The 22,135-nt window shown below is 40.3% G+C and overlaps 1 protein-coding gene across 1 annotated transcript; it reads right to left on the reverse strand.

Annotated features, from left to right (window-relative positions):
• Window positions 1–7,985: 7,985 nt before the first annotated feature.
• LOC139466604 (60 kDa lysophospholipase-like) lies at window positions 7,986–21,024 on the reverse strand. The gene is made up of 10 exons (XM_071248194.1): window positions 20,958–21,024; window positions 19,491–19,611; window positions 18,521–18,641; window positions 15,581–15,706; window positions 13,128–13,208; window positions 12,339–12,486; window positions 10,669–10,784; window positions 9,160–9,333; window positions 8,726–8,836; window positions 7,986–8,042 (listed from the first exon to the last, which is right to left on the reverse strand). The coding sequence occupies exons 1-10, from the start codon at window positions 21,022–21,024 to the stop codon at window positions 7,986–7,988; spliced, it is 1,122 nt and encodes a 373-aa protein (XP_071104295.1).
• Between the last annotated feature and the right edge of the window lie 1,111 nt (window positions 21,025–22,135).

The following is a 22,135-nucleotide window of genomic DNA, read 5'->3' on the forward strand; positions in this document are numbered from 1 at the left end:
TAATTGTATCAATAGTTTGACAAGCTGCAAAGAACAAGTATAAAGTATGTCAGGCTTACTTGCTAACCACAACAAACCTGGTGTTCAGAGCTTATACATTTTTTTAAACCTAAACAAAATCCATAATCAATAAATACGCAACAGATGAGATATGAGAGAATAAAATATCCTAGTGTCACGATTGTGACAGAAGGGAAGACCAGCAAATCAAACAGGCGAGGCATAGTCATTCAAAGCAACACATAGCTCAACCAGGAACTTACGACGCCTTTGAGGATACAACACACGCTATCTGTAGAGCTGTGTAAATCTCGGTCAGGATTGTATTGTGTCTTTACCGACCAGGACATCAGGCTGTAAAGAGGACTAGATTGAAAACCAGTTTGATCGGACACCAGCGTCTGCTGGTTAACATTTTACTTCGGCGTACATAACTTAGTACATATCTTGTACAATCGGCACTGATTTACGACATGGTCTACACTTTTTGTAGTTGAGAGTCAGATTATTGTCCAGGCAGTTAAAGGTGTTAGTTACGTACAAAGTCGTATATGGTTGGAGTAACTACGCATATACGACGGGCGTCTGAAACGATCTGCGTTGATGGAGTTAGACGCTAAGTAAGTTTTCAACTTCCCTTCTCCTCCCAACGATGCTTGAACGCCCGGATGCCACTGTTGTAGAAGGTTTCGTCCTGGTGGGGTGGGAAGTCCTCCTTAGCAGAAATGACGTCAAATTGACTTACATAATCCCTGGTAGAGAGTTATTCCTTCAAATGTGGGAAAGGGTGGAAATATGACAGTGCAGTACTAGCATCTGGTGAATACAGAGGATGTTCCATGAGTTCAAAGTCATGCACAGTTGGCTTCATTATAAGTCATGGCAACAGTAGACTTGTGTATGTGTGCATCGTTCTGGTGGAACAAAACACCTTGAGTCTGTTTTGTCACAATTCCACGACGTCGATATTTCACGCATGCATTAAGCAAATAATATAGACCATTAATGGTCTGGCAGAAGCGAACACTTTGCCAGCTGATGGAACAAACTTTGCCTTCCTTCGAGGAGTGAGTGAGTGAGTTCGTATGGTTTTTACGCCGCTTTTATTGGAAGCAATATCACGGCGGGGGACACCAGAAATTGGCTTCACACATTGTACCTATGTTGGAAATCGAACCCGGGTCTTCGGCGTGACGAGCGAACGCATTAATCACTAGGCTACCCGACCACCCCTCCTTGGAGGAAGGGATTTAGATGTCAATGTTTTCCACTGCTTTGACTGTTGTTTAGTCTCTGACTGATACTGATGAGCCCAAGACTCATCCATGGTTACAAGTCGTTCAACAAAATCAGCTGCTTCAAAAGATGATGAAACTGGAACTGACAGGAGTCATGCCCCTGGGTCCCAGCGGCTAAAACCATTGACCAGTTTATTCCTTATGATCAGAATGCTTCCAACACTCTCTATGTGACGTGTGAGGAGTCGTCATTCATCCATGATTATATTTATTTATCAATATTGTCTGACATTGTACCAGCCTTAATACTTTTTAAGGCTCTTTCTTCCCGTCTTGAAATGTGCAGCCAAACTCTTAAAACTTGCAAAGGGACATCACTTTGTTCACATAGCTGTTGGAGTTCGCCTTTTAAGATGGAAATACTCGATAACAGTGCAGTAAAAAGTTTTTCCATGTCGTCAACAGAGAATAACTAGTGACTTAGATGCCTGTTGTGTGCTAAGTTCAGATGCAGACTGTAAGCATTGAAAGTATTGAACATTATACATGCAAACAGTTAAGTGTGAACTATACATGCTATGTGTAGCTAGATTCAGAACAGTCCATCCATGCCAAGTATCTTCATGGTAGTGTTTTCAATAGCAACAAAAAATGACAAAAATGAAACATGGAAAACACATGTATGTTATCATACACAATAAACAATACATTGATCTGAGCGAATGGATTTATTCAATAGTTTATTGTTAATGAACACTGTTAAGTAACTGATACTACAGTATACAATTATGTCACTGACCGGATATACTTCTTGTGAAGTTTAAATAGTTACACGCAATGTTAGGTTTCTAGCACTATACGCACGTGTACTTATTGACATTAATGTGTGCCCTGCATTCGTTACTTATAAATGACTTAAGGCATATCTTATGATCATGGAGAAGGTTTTTGCCGTTTATATGTATACCGTGAAATCCTATGGATCACTTAATATACTGTAATGAGGTTTTCATAGTTCATGACATTTAGACTGCTGATCGATCCATGGATCCGAATTTTTGTAATTGTGGAATTTATAGAGTGTTTTATAAAATAGGCTTTTAAGCCATGTCGAGTTAGAATTTTGAACAGAGTTTTGGAAATTTTGAATTTTGATGGAGTTTTTTACTTTAGATTTTATCTCGGCTTTAGAAGTATGGTGTGAGTGAGTTGGGTTTAACGCCACTTTTAAAAGTATTCCAGTTACATCACGGCCTGTCCTAATGTGGGAGGAAAGCCCGAAGTGATGCAGGTCTCAGGCGTTTACCACTTCGGTGAAACCCACGAGCACGGGTATGGTGCTGACAAACCTAGAGACATAATTGGGGCGAACCGTGATTCGAACTCACAACCACAGGTTTCCGGCGTGCCCAAGGGACGCAACTCTGCACAGCGAATCGCGGCGCCTTAGACGACTGGGCCACCCGTGCCCCCTTTAGAAGTATGAACATGAATGGGGAGGGAAGGGTGTGTGATGGCTGTTTTGGCTGCAGTGTCGGATATTTGATTACCAGGTATGTTTGAATGGCTAGGTATCCATAATAGGCTGATAGATTTATTTATTTGTTTTAATTCTGAAATGAGATGGATAATATTACTAATTGGGTCAGGGCAGGATTTTGAATGAGCCTTATGAGTATGAAATTATTTTAAAATGGTTTTGCTTTAGAGTTTTGATTGGATGAATGGCTGTAAGTATGGCTAGGAGTTCAGCAGTGTTATTATTGGTGTAATTACTATAGTGGTAATTTGTAGTTATTGGGGGTCTTGGTTAATGTGGATGCCTAGCTCTGTCTTGTTGGTTTTGTCTTGAGATGCGGTAGAGTAGATGTGTGTATGTGATACCAGGTAGAGTGTATATGGTGTATATGTATCAACAGCCTTGCTGAAGTCCATAAAGGTGTGTTGTTTTTGTGCTTATGCTGTCCTAATGTCCTGTTCCAAATGTTCAATATGGTCTAAAGTATGTCTGTTGTTTGTGAAGCCGCTCTGGCCAGGGCTAATAAGGTTATTTACAGACATGTGATGTTTGAGACTGTTATTTATAATTGATTCAATAATTTTACATAAGTGAGAGGTTAAAGATATGGGCTGGTAGGAGTCAGGCTCATTTTGGGGCTTCCTGGCTTCAGGACTGGTATCACTTTAGCGTGTTTCCAAGATTGAGGTGCCAGATTTCCAGATTTTATTGTAGAGTTGTAAGAGTAAGTGTTGTATTTCATTGGGGATTTTGTTTAGTATAATATAGCTGATGTTGTCTAATCCTGTGGTTGAGGCTGTATTTTTGTTTTTTAGGGCTGTTTGCAATTCATGAATGTTGAGTATTTTGTTGATGGGTAGGTGGGAGAGGTCTGGTTTTTTAATGAATGTGGGGTGCTGTTTGATGTTGTTTTGGAATTGGGGTGGGTAGTTGGTGGAACTGCTGGTTCTAGCAAAATGGGGAGAAATAAAATTGGCGTTTTCTTTATTTGTAGTTAGGTCCTTGAAGTTTGATTAAACTTTTTTAAGTACCTTTTGAGGCTAAAAATTTGTTCCATAATGTCCTAGAATTATTTTTGCCAATTTTTATTGTATTACACAAAGTTTGCCAGGGGCTTTTTCTTGCTACCTTAATAAGTTGTTTAGTTTGGTTTCTAAGAATTATAAATAATGGTAATTTTGAACGGTCTCTCTTTGGTTTATTGAGAGTTTTCTTATTTTATCTATTTCAGCGCTCCACCATGGGACTGTGTTTTGGGTGGGGTTAATGGTGGAGGTTGGGATGCATTTAATAGCTATGTCATATAGTGTAGTAGTGAGGTTTGTGTTGAATGTGTCTATGTTTGTGTCGTGTAGTTTGTTTATGTCTGTTTGATTTCATAGTTTTGTAAATAATTGCCAGTTAGTTTTTTTTAAATTAAATTTTGTTTGGGGTGGGTATAACAATAATATTACAGTCTAAAGAGTCTTTAATGTAAAAGCCTAGTCCCCCATGGGGAGGGGGGTGGGGGTGTTTGTGGTTGTTTGGTTTGTTGTTTAACGCCGCACTCAGCAATATTACAGCTATATGACGGCGGTCTGTAAATAATTGAGTCTGGACCAGACAATCTGGTGATTGATATGGATTTCTTTTTGCACCATTCATCCTAAAGCAAGTCGAAAACGATGGAAACACGTTGTGATATGGCTTGAATATAATTGAATAGCCAAACATATCCGAAAGGACTTGGCTGTTTGTGTCGTAGTTCGAAGCCTATTCATAGGCCGCATAATTCAGAAGTTTGAGGCGTCGCTTTCGTCTCGTGAATACAACACCACATTGTCGACGTTATCAAAAGAAGGATATAGTGTGTAGGTAAATATCGGTGTAAGGATCCTTAGGCTGGCTGTGAAACATACGCTCCTGTATGGTTGTGTTGTGAGCTAAGTCGATGTTACATGTACTTGACTCTAGAACTAGTGTATGCGGTGTGTTATTCCGAACAATGAAGAAGCATTTACAAAGCTAAGAGTGTTCAAGGGGCATGAAATTAGGCTGGGGCTCTTTTCTAATGTAGGTTTAATCTTGATGTTTGTGGCAAGTGAATACGATGAAGTATATCCCGTGTTGGCTGGACCTTGTTGTTTAAGACATGTGAATAAGATGAAACGTATCCTGTGTTTGTGAAATTTAGATTAGATTAGAGTAATTACATATTGATGATACGTTCATCATCATCATCATCATCATCATCATCATCATCATCATCATCATCATCATCATCATCCTCATCCTCGTCGTCATCATCATCAAATGATATGCCAGACTAAGAAAGTGGCATTTAAAATTAAACAATGACTGCAAATTGATTCAACTCTGTTCAGGTTTTTTTTATGGAATCTAAAATCTGAAAGTTTTGAACCAGGCTTCCGGTTGTGGAATCCCATCCACTAATAACTATATGACAAACAAAGTCAACATTTGAAAGTATCACTCACTTTGCAAGGACAGCGGGAGGGCAGCTGCAACAAGTGTCAGTATAATGTTCAGTTAGAACTGACCATCATATACCTCAGACACGCCAAACCAGTTGATCCCGTGACATATACGCTACACCCTGCTCGTCATTAAACCAGTTTGGAGTGAATAAGAACTGAAAATGGTAACACGTTTTCGCAATGCCAAGTTGATCTCTTTTGTACCTTGAATACATGTATACAGCGCTCGTTTCACCTCGTTTGTTCAGAGGTTTGCTCACTAACACACAATGACGTTGTCTCCTATAGGCATTCCGAACGCCATCAGTCTACGCGGCTATCAATAGGCTATCAATAGGAACGTGAGCAAACGTTTTGCAAAATAAGAACAACGATGGCATTGCTGTTATTTCATACGTAGTATTACAACTTCGAATGTCATATTTATATAAACTGCAACAAAGAATAAATAACATATCCAGTGCACTGATATTTCGGGGTTCATAGTAAGAATACATTTCTGTTCTCATTGATTTCATTGATATCATCTTGACATATTCATGCCACACATTTTCTTGCTCCAGAGCCTGAGGAATCAGACATCCGTCACCCTTGACTGGCTCCTTTAAATTTGGGTATGGATGAACCTTCATGCTTCCAAACTACTAGGGGCACTTGTGTAAGATTTTGGTGACTATCGTATTCTGTAACCAAAATATAATCCATCAATTTATATGACATATTCTGTAATTTGTTAAATTTGCACACAATGTATTGTTAAAAGACATGTCATAGACGAAAAAAGGAAATAGTAACATATAAATAGTTAATTCTTCAAGGTATTTTGTTGTGATTTGAGAATCCATCAGTTCAAATATACGACCTATTCCCATCATTTGTTATATAAATACACATAACGAACAATATTAAACTTTTTGACAAACATACAAAGACATTTTAAACTTTTCACGTTAATAATTATCTTCCCTTTACTAGCAGACGACAGATTTGGGAAAGTTTAGTGTAATAACACAAGTCTTTATTTATGTTGTTGCCAAAATTAACAGTGATCATTTCCAAGCTTTATAAAAGTATGGATTGTATTGGTTTGGGGTAAATGACTCAAGTAGAACACAGTATACTCACATAAGTACAGTCACTATTGCGTGTGAACGTTTTGATTTGCAAAACAGTAGCCATTGAAAGGGACCAGTCATTATCTCGAAAAGTATTTTCAGAACACGTTATCATATTACTTTAAATACTGGAAATATACTCTAAGGACTAAACTAAAAGTAATAATTATGTAGAATATCTTTGTTTTGCTTTCATTTCTTTAACAACCTGTTTTGGCTTAAATATGACCCAAATCTAACTAAATAGTAACAATATGATTGAATATGACCATTTATGAAGCTCAAAGTACAATGGCCGTTAAAAGAAATAAAGATAATATTTATTATAAATAAATGTATCTTAATTCATGGTTAAATACCTTTCCATGTAATTTGTTCAATTGATGTGGTTGTACAAGTCTTACACCAAGGAGCATGTAGCGGCGTCAGGCACTGTTAACACTGTTTGAAGCGGCGTCAGGAACTGTTAATAATGTTTGAAGCGGCGTCAGGCACTGTTAATACTGTTTGAAGCGGCGTCAGGAACTGTTAACACTGTTTAAAGCGGCGTCAGGCACTTTTCACGTTAATAATTATCTTCCCTTTACTAGCAGACGACAGATTTGAGAAAGTTTAGTGTAATAACACAAGTCTTTATTTATGTTGTTGCCAAAATTAACAGTGATCATTTCCAAGCTTTATAAAAGTATGGATTGTATTGGTTTGGGGTAAATGACTCAAGTAGAACACAGTATACTCACATAAGTACAGTCACTATTGCGTGTGAACGTTTTGATTTGCAAAACAGTAGCCATTGAAAGGGACCAGTCATTATCTCGAAAAGTATTTTCAGAACACGTTATCATATTACTTTAAATACTGGAAATATACTCTAAGGACTAAACTAAAAGTAATAATTATGTAGAATATCTTTGTTTTGCTTTCATTTCTTTAACAACCTGTTTTGGCTTAAATATGACCCAAATCTAACTAAATAGTAACAATATGATTGAATATGACCATTTATGAAGCTCAAAGTACAATGGCCGTTAAAAGAAATAAAGATAATAAAGATATTATAAATAAATGTATCTTAATTCATGGTTAAATACCTTTCCATGTAATTTGTTCAATTGATGTGGTTGTACAAGTCTTACACCAAGGAGCATGTAGCGGCGTCAGGCACTGTTAACACTGTTTGAAGCGGCGTCAGGAACTGTTAATAATGTTTGAAGCGGCGTCAGGCACTGTTAATACTGTTTGAAGCGGCGTCAGGAACTGTTAACACTGTTTAAAGCGGCGTCAGGCACTGTTAACACTGTTTGAAGCGGCATCAGGCACTGTTAACACTGTTTAAAGCGGCGTCAGACACTGTTAACACTGTTTGAAGCGGCGTCAGGCACTGTTAACACTGTTTGAAGCGGCGTCAGGCACTGTTAACACTGTTTAAAGCGGCGTCAGGCACTGTTAATACTGTTTGAAGCGGCATCAGGCACTGTTAATACTGTTTGAAGCGGCGTCAGGCACTGTTAACACTGTTTGAAGCGGCGTCAGGAACTGTTAACGTTGTTTAAAGGGGCGTCATGCATAGTTTAACACTGTTACTTACACTCATTTCACATACAGTACAAGTACAAGTTCTTGTTTATCGTGTTTTCTACACAGAATGAATTTTCGTAACCGTAATTTCGCCTCTTAGATTCTGCAGCATCAGCTGAAAAGGCAGAAATCAAATATAAAACGTCAACGCCAGAGATCAATCTCGACTACCTGCAGGTCTCGTTATATCTGTGCCCACCCTACCGTTATCTCTCTGCCCACCCTACCGTTATCTCTGTGTCCACCCTACCGTTATCTCTCTGTCCACCCTACCGTTATCTCGCTGTCCACCCTACTGTTATCTCTGTGCCCACCCTACCGTTATCTCTGTGTCCACCCTACCGTTATCTCTGTGCCCACCCTACCGTTATCTCGCTGTCCACCCTACCGTTATCTCTGTGCCCACCCTACCGTTATCTCTCTGTCCACCCTACCGTTATCTCTGTGCCCACCCTACCATTATCTCTCTGTCCACCTTATCGTTATCTCTGCCTCTGAGATATTGATGTCGTTTCTCCAAATTGTCATACTGAAATCATTACAAGCATTTAAATATATTTTACAAATATCAAGTATAAACTAAACAGTGATAAATAATAGATTATCACTAAGAAACCACTAGTTTATTCCAGTTATATATCTTAATCTTTGTCAAACTTACTATTTATATCCATATGTACGTGTTTTCCTGCCTTTGCTTATTATAATGCACGTGTCGTTGCTACTGTAGCAAGTAATAAGTCCCTCTTTCAAATCAGGCTAACAAAGATAATAAAAGCATTTTTTTCTATCAGATACCTTTTTCCTTTCCTCGACACTCAGGTTTGTCGCAAGGACGTAGCTTAGTTTAGTAAAGGCAGCTTGGGGCGTCATGTCCCCGCCGAGAACAAGTCCACACCGGACCAGGCCCTGCAACGTATTTAGGCACATACGAGTGGGTGTCGTGTTGATGAGTGACATCTAAACTATCTAATAACCACATTCCTAACTTGATATCATTGTGTGAGTAAGGCACAGTCGGAATCGTACAGTCGTAAATGTTTCTTATGCTAATGGAAAGGGTTCTGTCACTTTTGTCAAAGAAATATTGCATCCTTCCATTTCAGAGTTTTCTGATATCTCTGAATGAATCTCAAACTCCCTTTGCCCTCAATCACTCCCTCGTCCTATTACCTAACATGTACATAATGGAGTTTCTTTGTATTACCCTTTACGTTAAGGAAAGTAATTACCTGTAGCGATGTATTTGTCGCCACACCTCCTTTCAGACAGCTTGTGATGTTTACGAACATGCGATCTCCACCTTTCACAAGTTTCTCGAGGGCATCAACCACATCCTCGCTCATGTTGCCTGCTCCATAGGTAAGTAGGATCACTCCCTTCAAATCTCGAACAAAACAAACCACCTACAAAAAAATATTTTCAAGGGACTGTAGCTCACCTGGTTATGAAGACAACACTTTCAAATGTCAACAAAAACACCCACTTACCAACACTCACTCTCAGCATTGGTGTTCAATCTTTTCTGCATAAATAATGAGGACCCAAAACTGAATTGAACATAAAAAGAAACATACATGCCTCAATCTTTCAAAGAAGAGGTTTACAGTGCAATGAAACACATTGAAGAGGGTGGTAAAAAAAGTCGAATCGAAGTCATATTACATTTTGAACAAACATGACAAAGTCATGGTAATAAAATATATCTTTTTCAAAACGGTTGATTTGACGGCCTTTTTGAAGAGCGGATTCGAACCGCTTGGAGAAAGTGGGGTGTCATCATTGGTGGCCACAAGCATGTGGAGTTGGTGCAGAGGTTTCTTAGCAGAAGATAACGACGAGTGGAGAAGACGAGTGATGAATGTATATTCTTAGTATTTTCCAATATGGCTGCTGGCAGCAACTCCTGATTACCGATCAAGATGCTTCAAACACACCTGGATCTTCCAATGTTCATGCGTGCTAGGGTATCCAATGAAATGTTCACATAGTGCTCACGCCGTGAATTAGTTCTCTGTGATTGTGGTCAAAGCCGCCTATGAATTGTGTGACAATACAATTATTATTTTGACGATTGTGTACCATGCTACCGCGACTGGTTTACGTGGTGAATGCAACATTAATTACATGCCGAAGTGATGTAGAAAAACTATTTCAATAACATATGGACGGAGATCGTGCACTGTGGTACAAAATCGAGACGCGCCTTGATATTCGCATAGTGTCATCACTGCATGGACTTTGTCTTGCATTCCAAAAGGTGTCATTCGCAGACCTCTTGTTCCATGGACAGGAGGTGTGCAGGCATTCAGGCAAATAACTGGCTCACGCGTTCCTTAGCTTTATGACCGACACATACATGTACATATCTCTCCGTTAACGTTTGATGAACTTGATTTGAAAGCCTTGTAGAAGTAACAGAATGTATCTGCATGTCGCTTTATAAGTGCATTAATCTTGGCCGTGACCCCATTTCAGGTCACTTCACAGAATGAATCTCTTGAAAACTACGTACATGTATGCGTTTCTATTTAGGACGAATATATGTAGTCTTTTTGTCCATATCCTATTCCACCGATAACCTGTTTTACCTTATGTGCATTTCAGTTTTCAGCAGAAATATTTCGAGTCAGGGGAACAATATTCCTAAAATGGTGTCTTGTTAGAGGACTGGGGTCGGATCATTCATACCACATGAGAACCGGAAGGTATTACACTTTCTCACATTCTCACATACTGACCATATCTGCTGATATCCCCGGATACAGCATCAGCATACCGACATCATCCTTGTTGCAGACCGGTAGAACATGCAGTTCCTCGATGACCGTGTTTCTTCTCACCAGGCTCTCCTTCACTGGAAGGGAGTAGGACGATGGGTGGTTGTAGGCTCATCAAGGTGGGAAGCATGTGAGTGACAGAGGGAGTCATAATGACTTATTGCAGATTTGTACATACCTATCCGATGTGATGTAGCAAGCCCGAATCTTTTGCATCAAAAGCACTGGGATCCACAAGGGGAAAAGGGGCCTTGTGGGTGAAAATCACATTTTGACTTCTCATATATTTTAAAACTACAGTATCGTAGGAACAAAAAAATACAATTCACAGGATTCGATTTATATGTATTACAGAGATACATAAAACACTTGGACTCATTTTCTGCAAACTTATAACTGTTTATGTAGTAATAATGTCTGATTAATTAAACGTAGACATGTTTGGTGAAATGTTTGGAAATACTGTTACATGACGAACTAACGAGAGAAAAGTGAGATATTTTTTACAGTCCGCACACATGGCCGTTTTTGACGGAAGTTGGTGGACGTGAAAAGTGTTCTTCATGACGTCACAGCAGAACTGTTTCCCAGCACCTAAAGTCCCTATTCTCCTGGTGGGTCACACATATGCAGACTCTGGTAAATGCTAAACTGCGGCATGGTATCTCAGTGAGCTAGTACAAGCAGCCACACAAACACACACACACACGTACATGCACGTCGCTATATAAGTGCAATAATCTTGGACGCGACGTTTAACCTCATTTCACCTTCACCTCTATCCAGGTCGGGACACATAGCTAGTGCCCCGTGTGGAACTGATACATTGTCCCAAACTATGGTAATCCTTAAATGAAGGACTGATACACATATCAATATATACATCGACAAGCAATCTATGCTAACCATACAGCAAGTACTCAGTACACAAGCCACTGTCATCAACACGCATGCAATATGTCCAAATAATATATCAGATAGACCGTTAATTGCACTAAGCTGTATTTCTCAGTCAAAGTCTGGCAAAGTCATTCCAGAAATGTCCTGAAAGACATTCAGAGTAATTAAAAAAATTATGACACGTTGCTTGTCAAAATGATGCGCTATGCTATCCCATATTTATTGATCTTAACGGCAGGTTTCCACTCGTCCTTATTCACTGGCATCTACTTTTGTGGATCGGGTGGTCAGGTTTGGCTGATTTTCCGTGATCCATTCATATAATTGTCGTCACTATTTTTCCCTTTACGCCCCATGGAATCTGTTTCGGCAGATACTCGAAACAGATTATTTTCTGGCGTTTTAGATTTTATATAAATAAATGATAACCGGTTATTTTACCATTCAATATAGAAAGATGGGGATGGAAAAAAGTAGCTCGTCACAACATTGCTGAAATACTGATGACGTGACTGTAAATTTTAGTGAGTGAGTGAGAATGGTTTTACGCCGCTTTTAGCAACATTCCAGCAATATCACGGCGGGGACGGCGGCTTCACACATTGTACCCATGCCGGGAATCGAACCCGAGTCTTCGGCGTGACGAGCGAACGCTTTAACCACTAGGCTACCCGACCGCCTTTAATTTGTTAATACACAATCGCTCGTCTTTCGAGAGTGAACAAACCTACCCGAGAGGTTCACGTCCAGCGTGTCTTCAGCCATGTCGACAGTCGCTAGGGATGGCATGTTAGGGGAAGCATAGGCTTCGACGTCAACAGAGTCAATCTTGATCGTCCTGTTTGCCCGGAAGGCCGTCTTATTGAAGCATAGCATGACCTGACCGTCCAAACCAAACACCACTTGTCATGTCAGCGTTCAATGAAACTGTCACTACTGTTCAATCTCAGTCCTCGAAATTAGGTATTGCATGTTTACATGCTTGTAATCTCAGTACTAGCAATAGGTTTTTGCATTATACCAACCGACTTCTGGTGCCTTTAGGATTAGAATCGCAGACCCTTCTATAAAGTAATCGGTTACTGTTTCGATAACAATTTAACACAAGATCTTTCTACAAATAATCATCATAGTTACGGCTATCGTGGGTCTGCAAACGTTGAGCATTCCTAGGTCTTCGAACCTAACATGTACGTATACACGCAATTATATGCAAGTAAAATGGTAACTACAACCTGTTATTATTGATACCAAGCCATGATCATGTCGGTTCAAAGAGTTGCAGAAAATATAACTCCAGCGCTTCAGATTCATACGGTTGAAATCATATAACACGTGATCAGTGCATCTCATTTTACATTCTCATTTATCAATTGTACAAATACATTTGAATGCTAACTCTTTACCGAGTGCAACAGCTATCTTAAGGATGTTAAACACTCCTAAATAAAACAAGCATTTATGCCGCCCACAGTTGTAGAAAGACGCAGTCTGTTGTCTGTGTGGTGGTCATGTCTTACCTCCGGAATGTGTTGAGTCGCCATGATGAGCGAACATAGGAGATTGTTCAAACCGTCTGTTGACGACTCGAAGATTGGAATCTGAAGAGTTAATACAACAGGAGTCATGTTATTGGGTGGTTAATGGTTATAAACATATAGAAGCTCTTCAGATACCTTAGGGGGACAGTGGAATGGAATACAGAATTGAGTGAGTGAGCTGGGTTTAGCGCCGCTTTTAACATTATTCGAGTTATATCACGGCGTGTCCTAATGTGGGAGGAAAGCCCGAAGGGATGCAGTTCTTAGACGTTTACCACTTCGGTGAAACCCACGAGCTGACAAGCCTTGAAACATAATCGGGGCGAACCGGGATTCGAACCCACGATCATAGGTTTCTGGCGTGAAAAGGGACGCCACTCTGAACAGCGAATCTCGGCGCCCTAGGTGACTGGGCCCCCGGTGCCCCCGGTGCCCCCGGTCATAGCAAGAAGAATAGTGGCATCTGTTTGCGATGTTTTGTTTAATGCTTGACTCAGCAGTGTTCCAGTTATGTCGCAGCGGCCAGTGAATAATAAAGCGTCTGTGGCAGTGGTTGATGGGATGGAAAACGTCCCACGTCGTCAGTGACACATACAGAAGATTGTGTATAGAAGCTAGTGACATGCCATAGAGATGTTATTTCGATGTTATATAGATGATATTCAGATACCATAAACACTACTCAGCTGTCAGATAGAAACTATTCAGATGTTATATAGACGCTATTCAGATGCCATACAGACGCTATTCAGATGTCACATAGACGCTATTCAGATGTCACATAGAAGCTATTCAGATGCCATATAGACGCTATTCAGATGCCATATACACGCTATTCAGATGCCATATATACGCTATTCAGATGTCACTTAGAAGCTATTCAGATGCTATATAGACGATATTCAGATACCATATAGACGCTATTCAGATGTCACATAGAAGCTATTCAGATACGATAAAGACGCTATTCAAATGCCATATAGACGCTATTCAGATGCCATATAGACGCTATTCAGATGCCATATAGACGCTATTCAGATACCATATAGAAGCTATTCAGATGCCATATAGACGCTATTCAGATACCATATAGACGCTATTCAGATGTCACATAGAAGCTATTCAGATGCCATATAGACGCTATTCAGATGCCATATAGACGCTATTCAGATGCCATATAGACGCTATTCAGATACCATATAGAAGCTATTCAGATGCCATATAGACGCTATTCAGATACCATATAGACGCTATTCAGATGTCACATAGAAGCTATTCAGATGCCATATAGACGCTATTCAGATGCCATATAGACGCTATTCAGATGTCATTTAGACACTATTCAGATGTCACATAGAAGCTATTCAAATGCCACAAAGACGCTATTCAAATGTCACATAGAAGCTATTCAGATGTCATATAGACGATATTCAGATACCATATAGACGCTATTCAGATGTCACATAGAAGCTATTCAGATACGATAAAGACGCTATTCAAATGCCATATAGACGCTATTCAGATACCATATAGACGCTATTCAGATGCCATATAGACGCTATTCAGATACCATATAGAAGCTATTCAGATGCCATATAGACGCTATTCAGATACCATATAGACGCTATTCAGATGTCACATAGAAGCTATTCAGATGCCATATAGACGCTATTCAGATGCCATATAGACGCTATTCAGATGTCATTTAGACACTCTTCAGATGTCACATAGAAGCTATTCAAATGCCACAAAGACGCTATTCAAATGTCACATAGAAGCTATTCAGATGTCATATAGACGATATTCAGATGCCATATAGACGCTATTTAAATGTCACATAGAAGCTATTCAGATACCATATAGATGCTATTTAAATGTTACATAGAAGCAGATGTCATCCTGCACTTCAAGAATATCAAATGATATATCTATGATGACAGTGTTCATCTTCATGACACGATGATACACTTCGTTTCCCAATTACGGTGGTTGTGTTAATTAGTAGCATGTGACTCTGATTTGAATAATATGAGAACCAATGAGATCCATTCATTCTAGTCACGTCATGCAAGATTTACTTTCAACTTGAAAGAGCACGACATGGCCATGACACGTAGTATGTCATGTGTGGCATATATTTCCATTTTTGGTGGTGGGTAAAACGGTGCCTTGAATCATATTTCATATCACGGCGTGTCAGGACGGGTCAGTTTAATAGGGGAGGAGAACCCGGAATTCATCTGGTTTTACAATGTTGACGACCTCAGTGGAACCGGTGTGCTGCTGACAAGGTTCTAATCGGGACCAATCTGGGATTCGAACCCACCACAAGCGGATCCTGGTGCTTCTAAGATAAACATACTGACACTGATCCCCCGTGTTCCACTCGGTCTGTGGGTTGTTTGCGCCTACTAGTGTGTGGACATACCCACCTGGGCCCCCGTGAAGACGACCGGCTTATTGAGGTGCTGCAGCATGAAGGACACTGCAGAGCCTGCATACGCCATGGTGTCCGTCCCCGTGATGATGACAAAGCCCGTGTATTCGGCGTAATGATCCTGAAACATAATCAGATGCATCCCACTGAGCACAAAGTAATATGGAAGTCAAGCAGCGACGACGGCGCGGTTGGGTAGCCGCTCACACCGAAGACCCGGGTTCGATTCCCATCATGAGTACAATGTGTGAAGCCCATTTCTGGAACCCCCCGCCGTGATATTACTGGAATGTTGGTAAAGGCGGCGTAAAACCTCACTCACTCACTCACTCACTCACTCACTCACTCACTCACTCACTCACTCACTCCACCCACCCACCCACCCACTCACTCACTCACTCACTCACTCGACGAGAAGCTGTTTTGTTTGAAAACTGACAATACAAACAGACTCGAATCTGTTATGTGAAGAAAAGCCACAGAACCAGTTTAAATGATCATAAGGAATATCTACTTGAAGCAGAGTCCACTGAACGACTTCGACTGTATAATAATGATGTTTTTCTTAATCATTGTCAATAGTGACAATACCAGGTGTTCTCTCAAAGGTGGTGGTATCCTGCCCAACCAGTCGCTTCTGTGACAAACACATGCAAAGACATGTTCTCTACATATAAAACCATATCTACCATAAAACCTTTTGAATGCTTTAATGCTTGAATGTTGTAACCCTGATAAATGAAAATAGTTACAGATATTATTCTTCAAACACAGGCAATATTGTTTCCCATCATCAGAAATAGCATGTGTAATAGTAGTTTAATCATATGCTTAATAACATATACTCGTACCTGTGCTGAGTCAACTACAAAAGAAATGTTTGGGCCCGAGACTTTAAAACTGAGCCCCACTGTGTTGCAAAACAAATATATACTGAACCGCAAAAGAAACGTCACCCCAAGTAACATTGCTTGAAAAGTTGTCATTTAAATATCTGCTGGGTTTTTTCGTCAAAGTTTCTAAAATTTAACATTACCTTGTCCGGAAATATGAAATTTGATGATAAAAAAACAAAGCAGATGACAAACAAACCGATCGCCCAAACACATCACGGCAACGGCCATGGTAACCTGATGCATGTGTGATCCGTGCAAATTGAAATGCACATGCGTTCCCCCATTTCTTGCCCTGTATAAATCCACCCAGATCGGATAACATTTATTCGTTTTTTAATTGCTACCATATGCCAATATTGACAAGAAATCAACGACACCAAGGCCTTGGACAATTGCAATCTGGACAAACCGCCCTGCACATAGCCAATGCATTTCAAGTCCACCTAAGGACCACATACCGGCTCCAGCAACGGTACCAGACAACCAACACTACAGGTGACCGACCACGTAGTGGAACTGCGTCAGGCATTTCTCAGAGTGTGGACTCAAGTGCACATGGCATTCATCAACCACTTCATCAACTCCATGTATGTACGTTGCACGGCAGTCATCAATGCACATGGCGGACACACGAGATACTGACTTGCCTTTTTCTCAGAGATTAGTGTTGTGTTTCACGTTAAGAACATTTGACACTTTAATTTCAACCTTGATGATCAGTTTTGCCAAGTCTCATCTTTTTAATATGTCTCAAAGAATGTTAACAATGTTTGGACAAATAAGGTTTCTCATATATCTATCCATGGTGACGTTTCTTTTGTGGTTCAGTATATGTATTAAAGCTTTTCTTTACTAATAAGCAGGAAAATCTCTGAACTTGTACACAGCAGACGTATTTCAAAATCAACATACGGTTTCTAGTAGTTTCAACAAAATCAGTACTCTCGTGTCATACCATTTTCTTGTTTATCAATCACTTGATTGTCTGGTTTGTTCACAGGCTCACGTCGCATGGCAATAGCACTAATGTGCTGCGACAGGCAATAATACTTATTTATACTTATTTAAGCTATAGTAATCATGAGTCATTATTATTAATACTGCATAACGTAAATATCAGCTATTAAACAATGTATGAAGCTTCAAGATTGTCTTGTCTGTTTAACCTTCTTTGGGGTTAGTTCATTATTTTAGAGGTAACACAGCACTTGACTTATGTGCAGTCAGCTGTAAATTTGTTTTGATAAAGGTGTAGGCGAAGTGAGGTGTATGCGAAATGAGGACAGGCCGGTGCTACCGGTAGGACAGGACATGTTTACCCTTTTCACGAACACCTGATGCCACTGATTTTCAGTGGTCCATTCATATAATATCCACAGCCATTTGCCCTTTACGCCAAGTGGAATTTGTTTCGGCCGAAAATCTAGGCCGGTTATTCTCTAGCATTGACAGTTTATATGTATGTGTGGTACATAGTTGGTGATATATCGTGTATGTAATAAAGTGAGGTATGTATGCGACTGATTTGCCAATGAGGTAAGATGAGTTCACATGTTCATTGCACCAACAGCTTCTTTCAGTTTACTACCCGTGAAGATCCGGGGTAGGATAGGTCTTCAGCAACCCATGCTTGCCGTAGGAGGCGACTGACGGTGTCGGGTGTTCAGGCTCGCTGACTTGGTTGATGCATATCATCGTATCCCAATTAAGTGCATCGATGCTCATGATGTCGATCACTGGATTATTTTCAGACCCCCGTCATATAGCTGGAATATTGCTGAGTGCGTCGCTCAACGACAAACAAACAAACGAATAAAATCTTTCAGTTTACTCATGCCTTCCCAACTGAATCTATAAATGCACGAAGACCATTTCTCGGCTATCTCTTCATGTAAACATATATATTAGTGTTTCCGCGTATTCCCATGTTGCATCAATGCTATGACGGCTTAAACAGGCATAAGCTTCACCCAACGTACCTTGCATGGGGATCGAATCCTTGTTTACAGTGTAACCGTGAAAGTACTGAAATTGTTTACTTTGATATACGTAGCGATTTCTTGCCAGTGCTTGTGTTCCATGTTGGAGGAAAATAACAGGGTGCCAAAGTTCTCAACGTCGTAGACAATATGCTGAGTCAGCCCATTTATCCTCAGACCTCTGCAACAAAAAACCATAACAACTATCGCAACAACACTAACGTCCACGTCGTAGGCGACGGTGATGATGTTATTTTAAAGAACGCAAGCCAGTAACACTGTTCCTCATTGCTGATGATGGTATGAAGAAGACGTTATCACAAAATCACAAAATCCCACATTTTCTGCATGAATTTAGAATATAAATACATATATTACCTTAAATGTAATTACGGATTCAATACCTTCAATGACAAATACAATATGGGTTATTAATAAATATTTCGATAATAACTTTTCCTCACTGTATTATATAAGATAGCAATGCGGTAAATGGCAAAGAACAATGAAGGACAAAGCGTTATTTAATTCTAAATAAAACGTTGTTCTATCATAACCATTTCTGGAGATTCGACCATACGCTTCGCAACTTGATGACGTCGTAAATTGGGAAGTGTCTTGTGAGTTGGTCCCAATAGATGTAACTGATGAAATAAGCTGCAGAAATATCGCATCCAAAAGTAGGAGAGATATAACAATCAGTATGTGGAGAAAAGGTCCAGAAAATATCAAACGTAACCACCCCCGTTCATAAACTGGTGTTGTCCGACAATGCCGAGGTCAGATTGTATTCAGGGAGTCATGATTATGTTAATACGGGTAAATATTATAAACCTTGTACACTATATAAACATCCTTTAAGTGTTTGTACAAAATGATATCTCACCTGAGAAATAAACGACTCGTCGTCATTGTTTATCGTACAATAACACACTGCAGGGAGAATAAACCATTTTTCATCCCTGCAGTGTATTATTGCACAGCACGATCAACAACTTTCACTTGTCGTATATTTCTTCACTATACGTACGGCGTGACGAGTCGCCTGACTTCTTTATCCGTTTCGTGGTACGAGTCCCTGTTGTCATGGAGATAAGGATTCCGCCTAACTGTTGTCAGTATTCTCCCAAGGGCTGCAGGGTCAAAGGAATCTGTCGGGAAACAACATTCAATGAGGAATAACAAGGAATTGACAATCTCAATTATCTTGAGGGTGGGTTCGACGAATTCCAGATTATTGTTCAAATTGTTCACCTGTCTAATTGGATTTGCATTCGGCCAGTCTTATGTATAGAAAACTGACCATCATCTTCTTGTGGGATGCGGCCCACCTTAAGTCTGTCGGCATGTTTGCGTGCGATGCGAACACGCTGGTTCGTGTCAAAATGAGTTACGTCCAACACAAATCCTACGGATTCAAATGCTTCAAGTTTTTACATTGGCGAGACAGGGGATGCATCAACGTACATATGTTTTCAGATTCATTAACAGTAAACAGCACGGGGTGCACGCATGCAAAGACGCTGTGATATGACTAAAATAATGTTCAACGCAGAGTTCAACCAAACTCACTCACTCACTCGGACAGACAGCTACTACCGCACAATGCGTGGCTGTTGTTTTCTCTTTTCTTGTGATGAGGGTACATGTGTGGCCCGCGTATGTATTGTCACGAGTCCTTTCACTGACAAACCACAAGAACCAGCACAGGGACAAACACAGCAGGATTCGTGTCTCTGTATGTGGCATATCAATGTGTCACGTCCGTTACCATTCAAAGGGAAGGATAGTTTAACGAAGGAGATCACTGCAGATGATAATTTCTCCATGACACACATAGTGTACAGTGTAGGAATAGTGGGAACGTAATTCCTAACGAGTCATTTAGGGAGTGAATGCTATTTTACGCAACAATCAGTATCTGTTACAACATTATGGTCCCTGTAAACAAACGCGGCTGGGCCCAAACCAGTGCCTCACAGCATTAGCACAATGACCCGCAATCAGACCTGACATCCGATCCTCATTATTGACATCTTTATTTTACACGACTCGTGGAACAAGTTCGGTACGCTGGGGGCCATTACTTCTCCGGAATCTTCACGGGTGTAACACATATCCTCTGTATTGTGAGTGAGTGAGTGAGGTTTTACGCCGCTTTTAGCAATATTCCAGCAACATCACGGCGGGGGACACCAGAAATGGGCTTCACATATTGTACCCATGTCGGGAATCGAACCCGGGTCTTCGGCGTGACGAGCGAACGCTTTAACCACTAGGCTACCCGACCGACCCCTCAGTATTGTGTGATTATCGCAAAAACTAAGAGATGCAAAGGTAGCAATACGCGCTCAGATGCCACATCACCTAGGTTTCTGTGATCTGACAAAATGAAAACAATGATTTGTTGAATTACACTAAGCAATTACTTCAAGCTCAGTTTGGTGGTCATGAAGCCGGAAAATGTCCTTTATATGGAGATAAAACGATGCCCAACCTTCGTTTGTGTATTCCATGCCAAATGTTCCCCCAGTGTAGAGGACCAGCACTCGGGATGCCGCCATCGTCTCGACAAGTGAACGGACACTGTGGCTTCAAATAGACCTGCTCTGGAATATGTGATAGTATAGTGTCACGACACTGTGGCCCACCTGAATAAGTAGATCTAGTCAGCAGTGCTGAATATCAAAAGACAGCAATCTTAACAAAGTGTCTGTCAGCATTGAAATTGAGCATTGAAGTTCTACAAACGTGTCTAAGAGACGCTCTGCTTTGCAAAAATGGCATAATGAACTACTCAAAATTTGCTAAGGATCTCAACTTTGACAGGTAACACGTCAAATTGTGTGCTTCAGTTACTGTTGAAATAGCCATAGACAATATTGCATCAAAACATGTTTAATGAACAAAAGTCCATTGTAATACCACACAATGACAACAAACAATATGTGATCAATACTCTGTCAGATCATCTGTCAAACTGGTGGTATCTGACTAAATCTGATCATGATCATTATCAAATAATCATGAAAAAATATTTGTTTCCGAAAGAAATAAAATTGTCCAAATCTTTTTCACTCCAAAATTGCATTGTTGCAAAGAAAATAGAGGCTCATTGTCTTAAATAAACAAAACATCTGTTTTTTTAGCTGTTATTAAAAACATATCTAACCTCGATGCAGAATCCCAAGTCCTCAGTATATCAAATGTTCGGTACCTGACCGGATGCGGTCGTATCTTATCGTCCGTAAGGATGAAGTCCTGTCCGATTGCACCAGCATACGGTCTCACTTACACATCCAGAATGCTATCCATGTAGCGCACACCTGTCATCGCAACCCGCTGTAGGACACCGAAATCGGTTCTTCCACCTCTACTGATCCCACACCAACTCATGATTCAGCCCTGTCCATAGCAATCATGTTCTGTGGGAATCCTGAAATCTTTCTCCTTGTCTGCGCCACACTCGGACGCGAGGATCTGTGAAGTCTTGACAGTATCTCGAGTCATCGGGGATGTAAAAGTACTGGAGCCCAGTCCTGGTCTGTCATCTTCCCGAGACAAGAGAGTTAACTGACTTTAAAAGTCCAGTTTCCACTCTTGCCGAACTCGGCTGGAATTCCTGGGCTCGATCGTAGCGCCACGAGTGGCTTTTACGAGTTATGTCCTTTCTAT

This window comes from Haliotis cracherodii, unplaced genomic scaffold (genome assembly GCF_022045235.1).
Source record: "Haliotis cracherodii isolate W230 unplaced genomic scaffold, xgHalCrac1.p SCAF_19, whole genome shotgun sequence".
In the NCBI taxonomy this organism is placed as follows: domain Eukaryota; kingdom Metazoa; phylum Mollusca; class Gastropoda; order Lepetellida; family Haliotidae; genus Haliotis; species Haliotis cracherodii.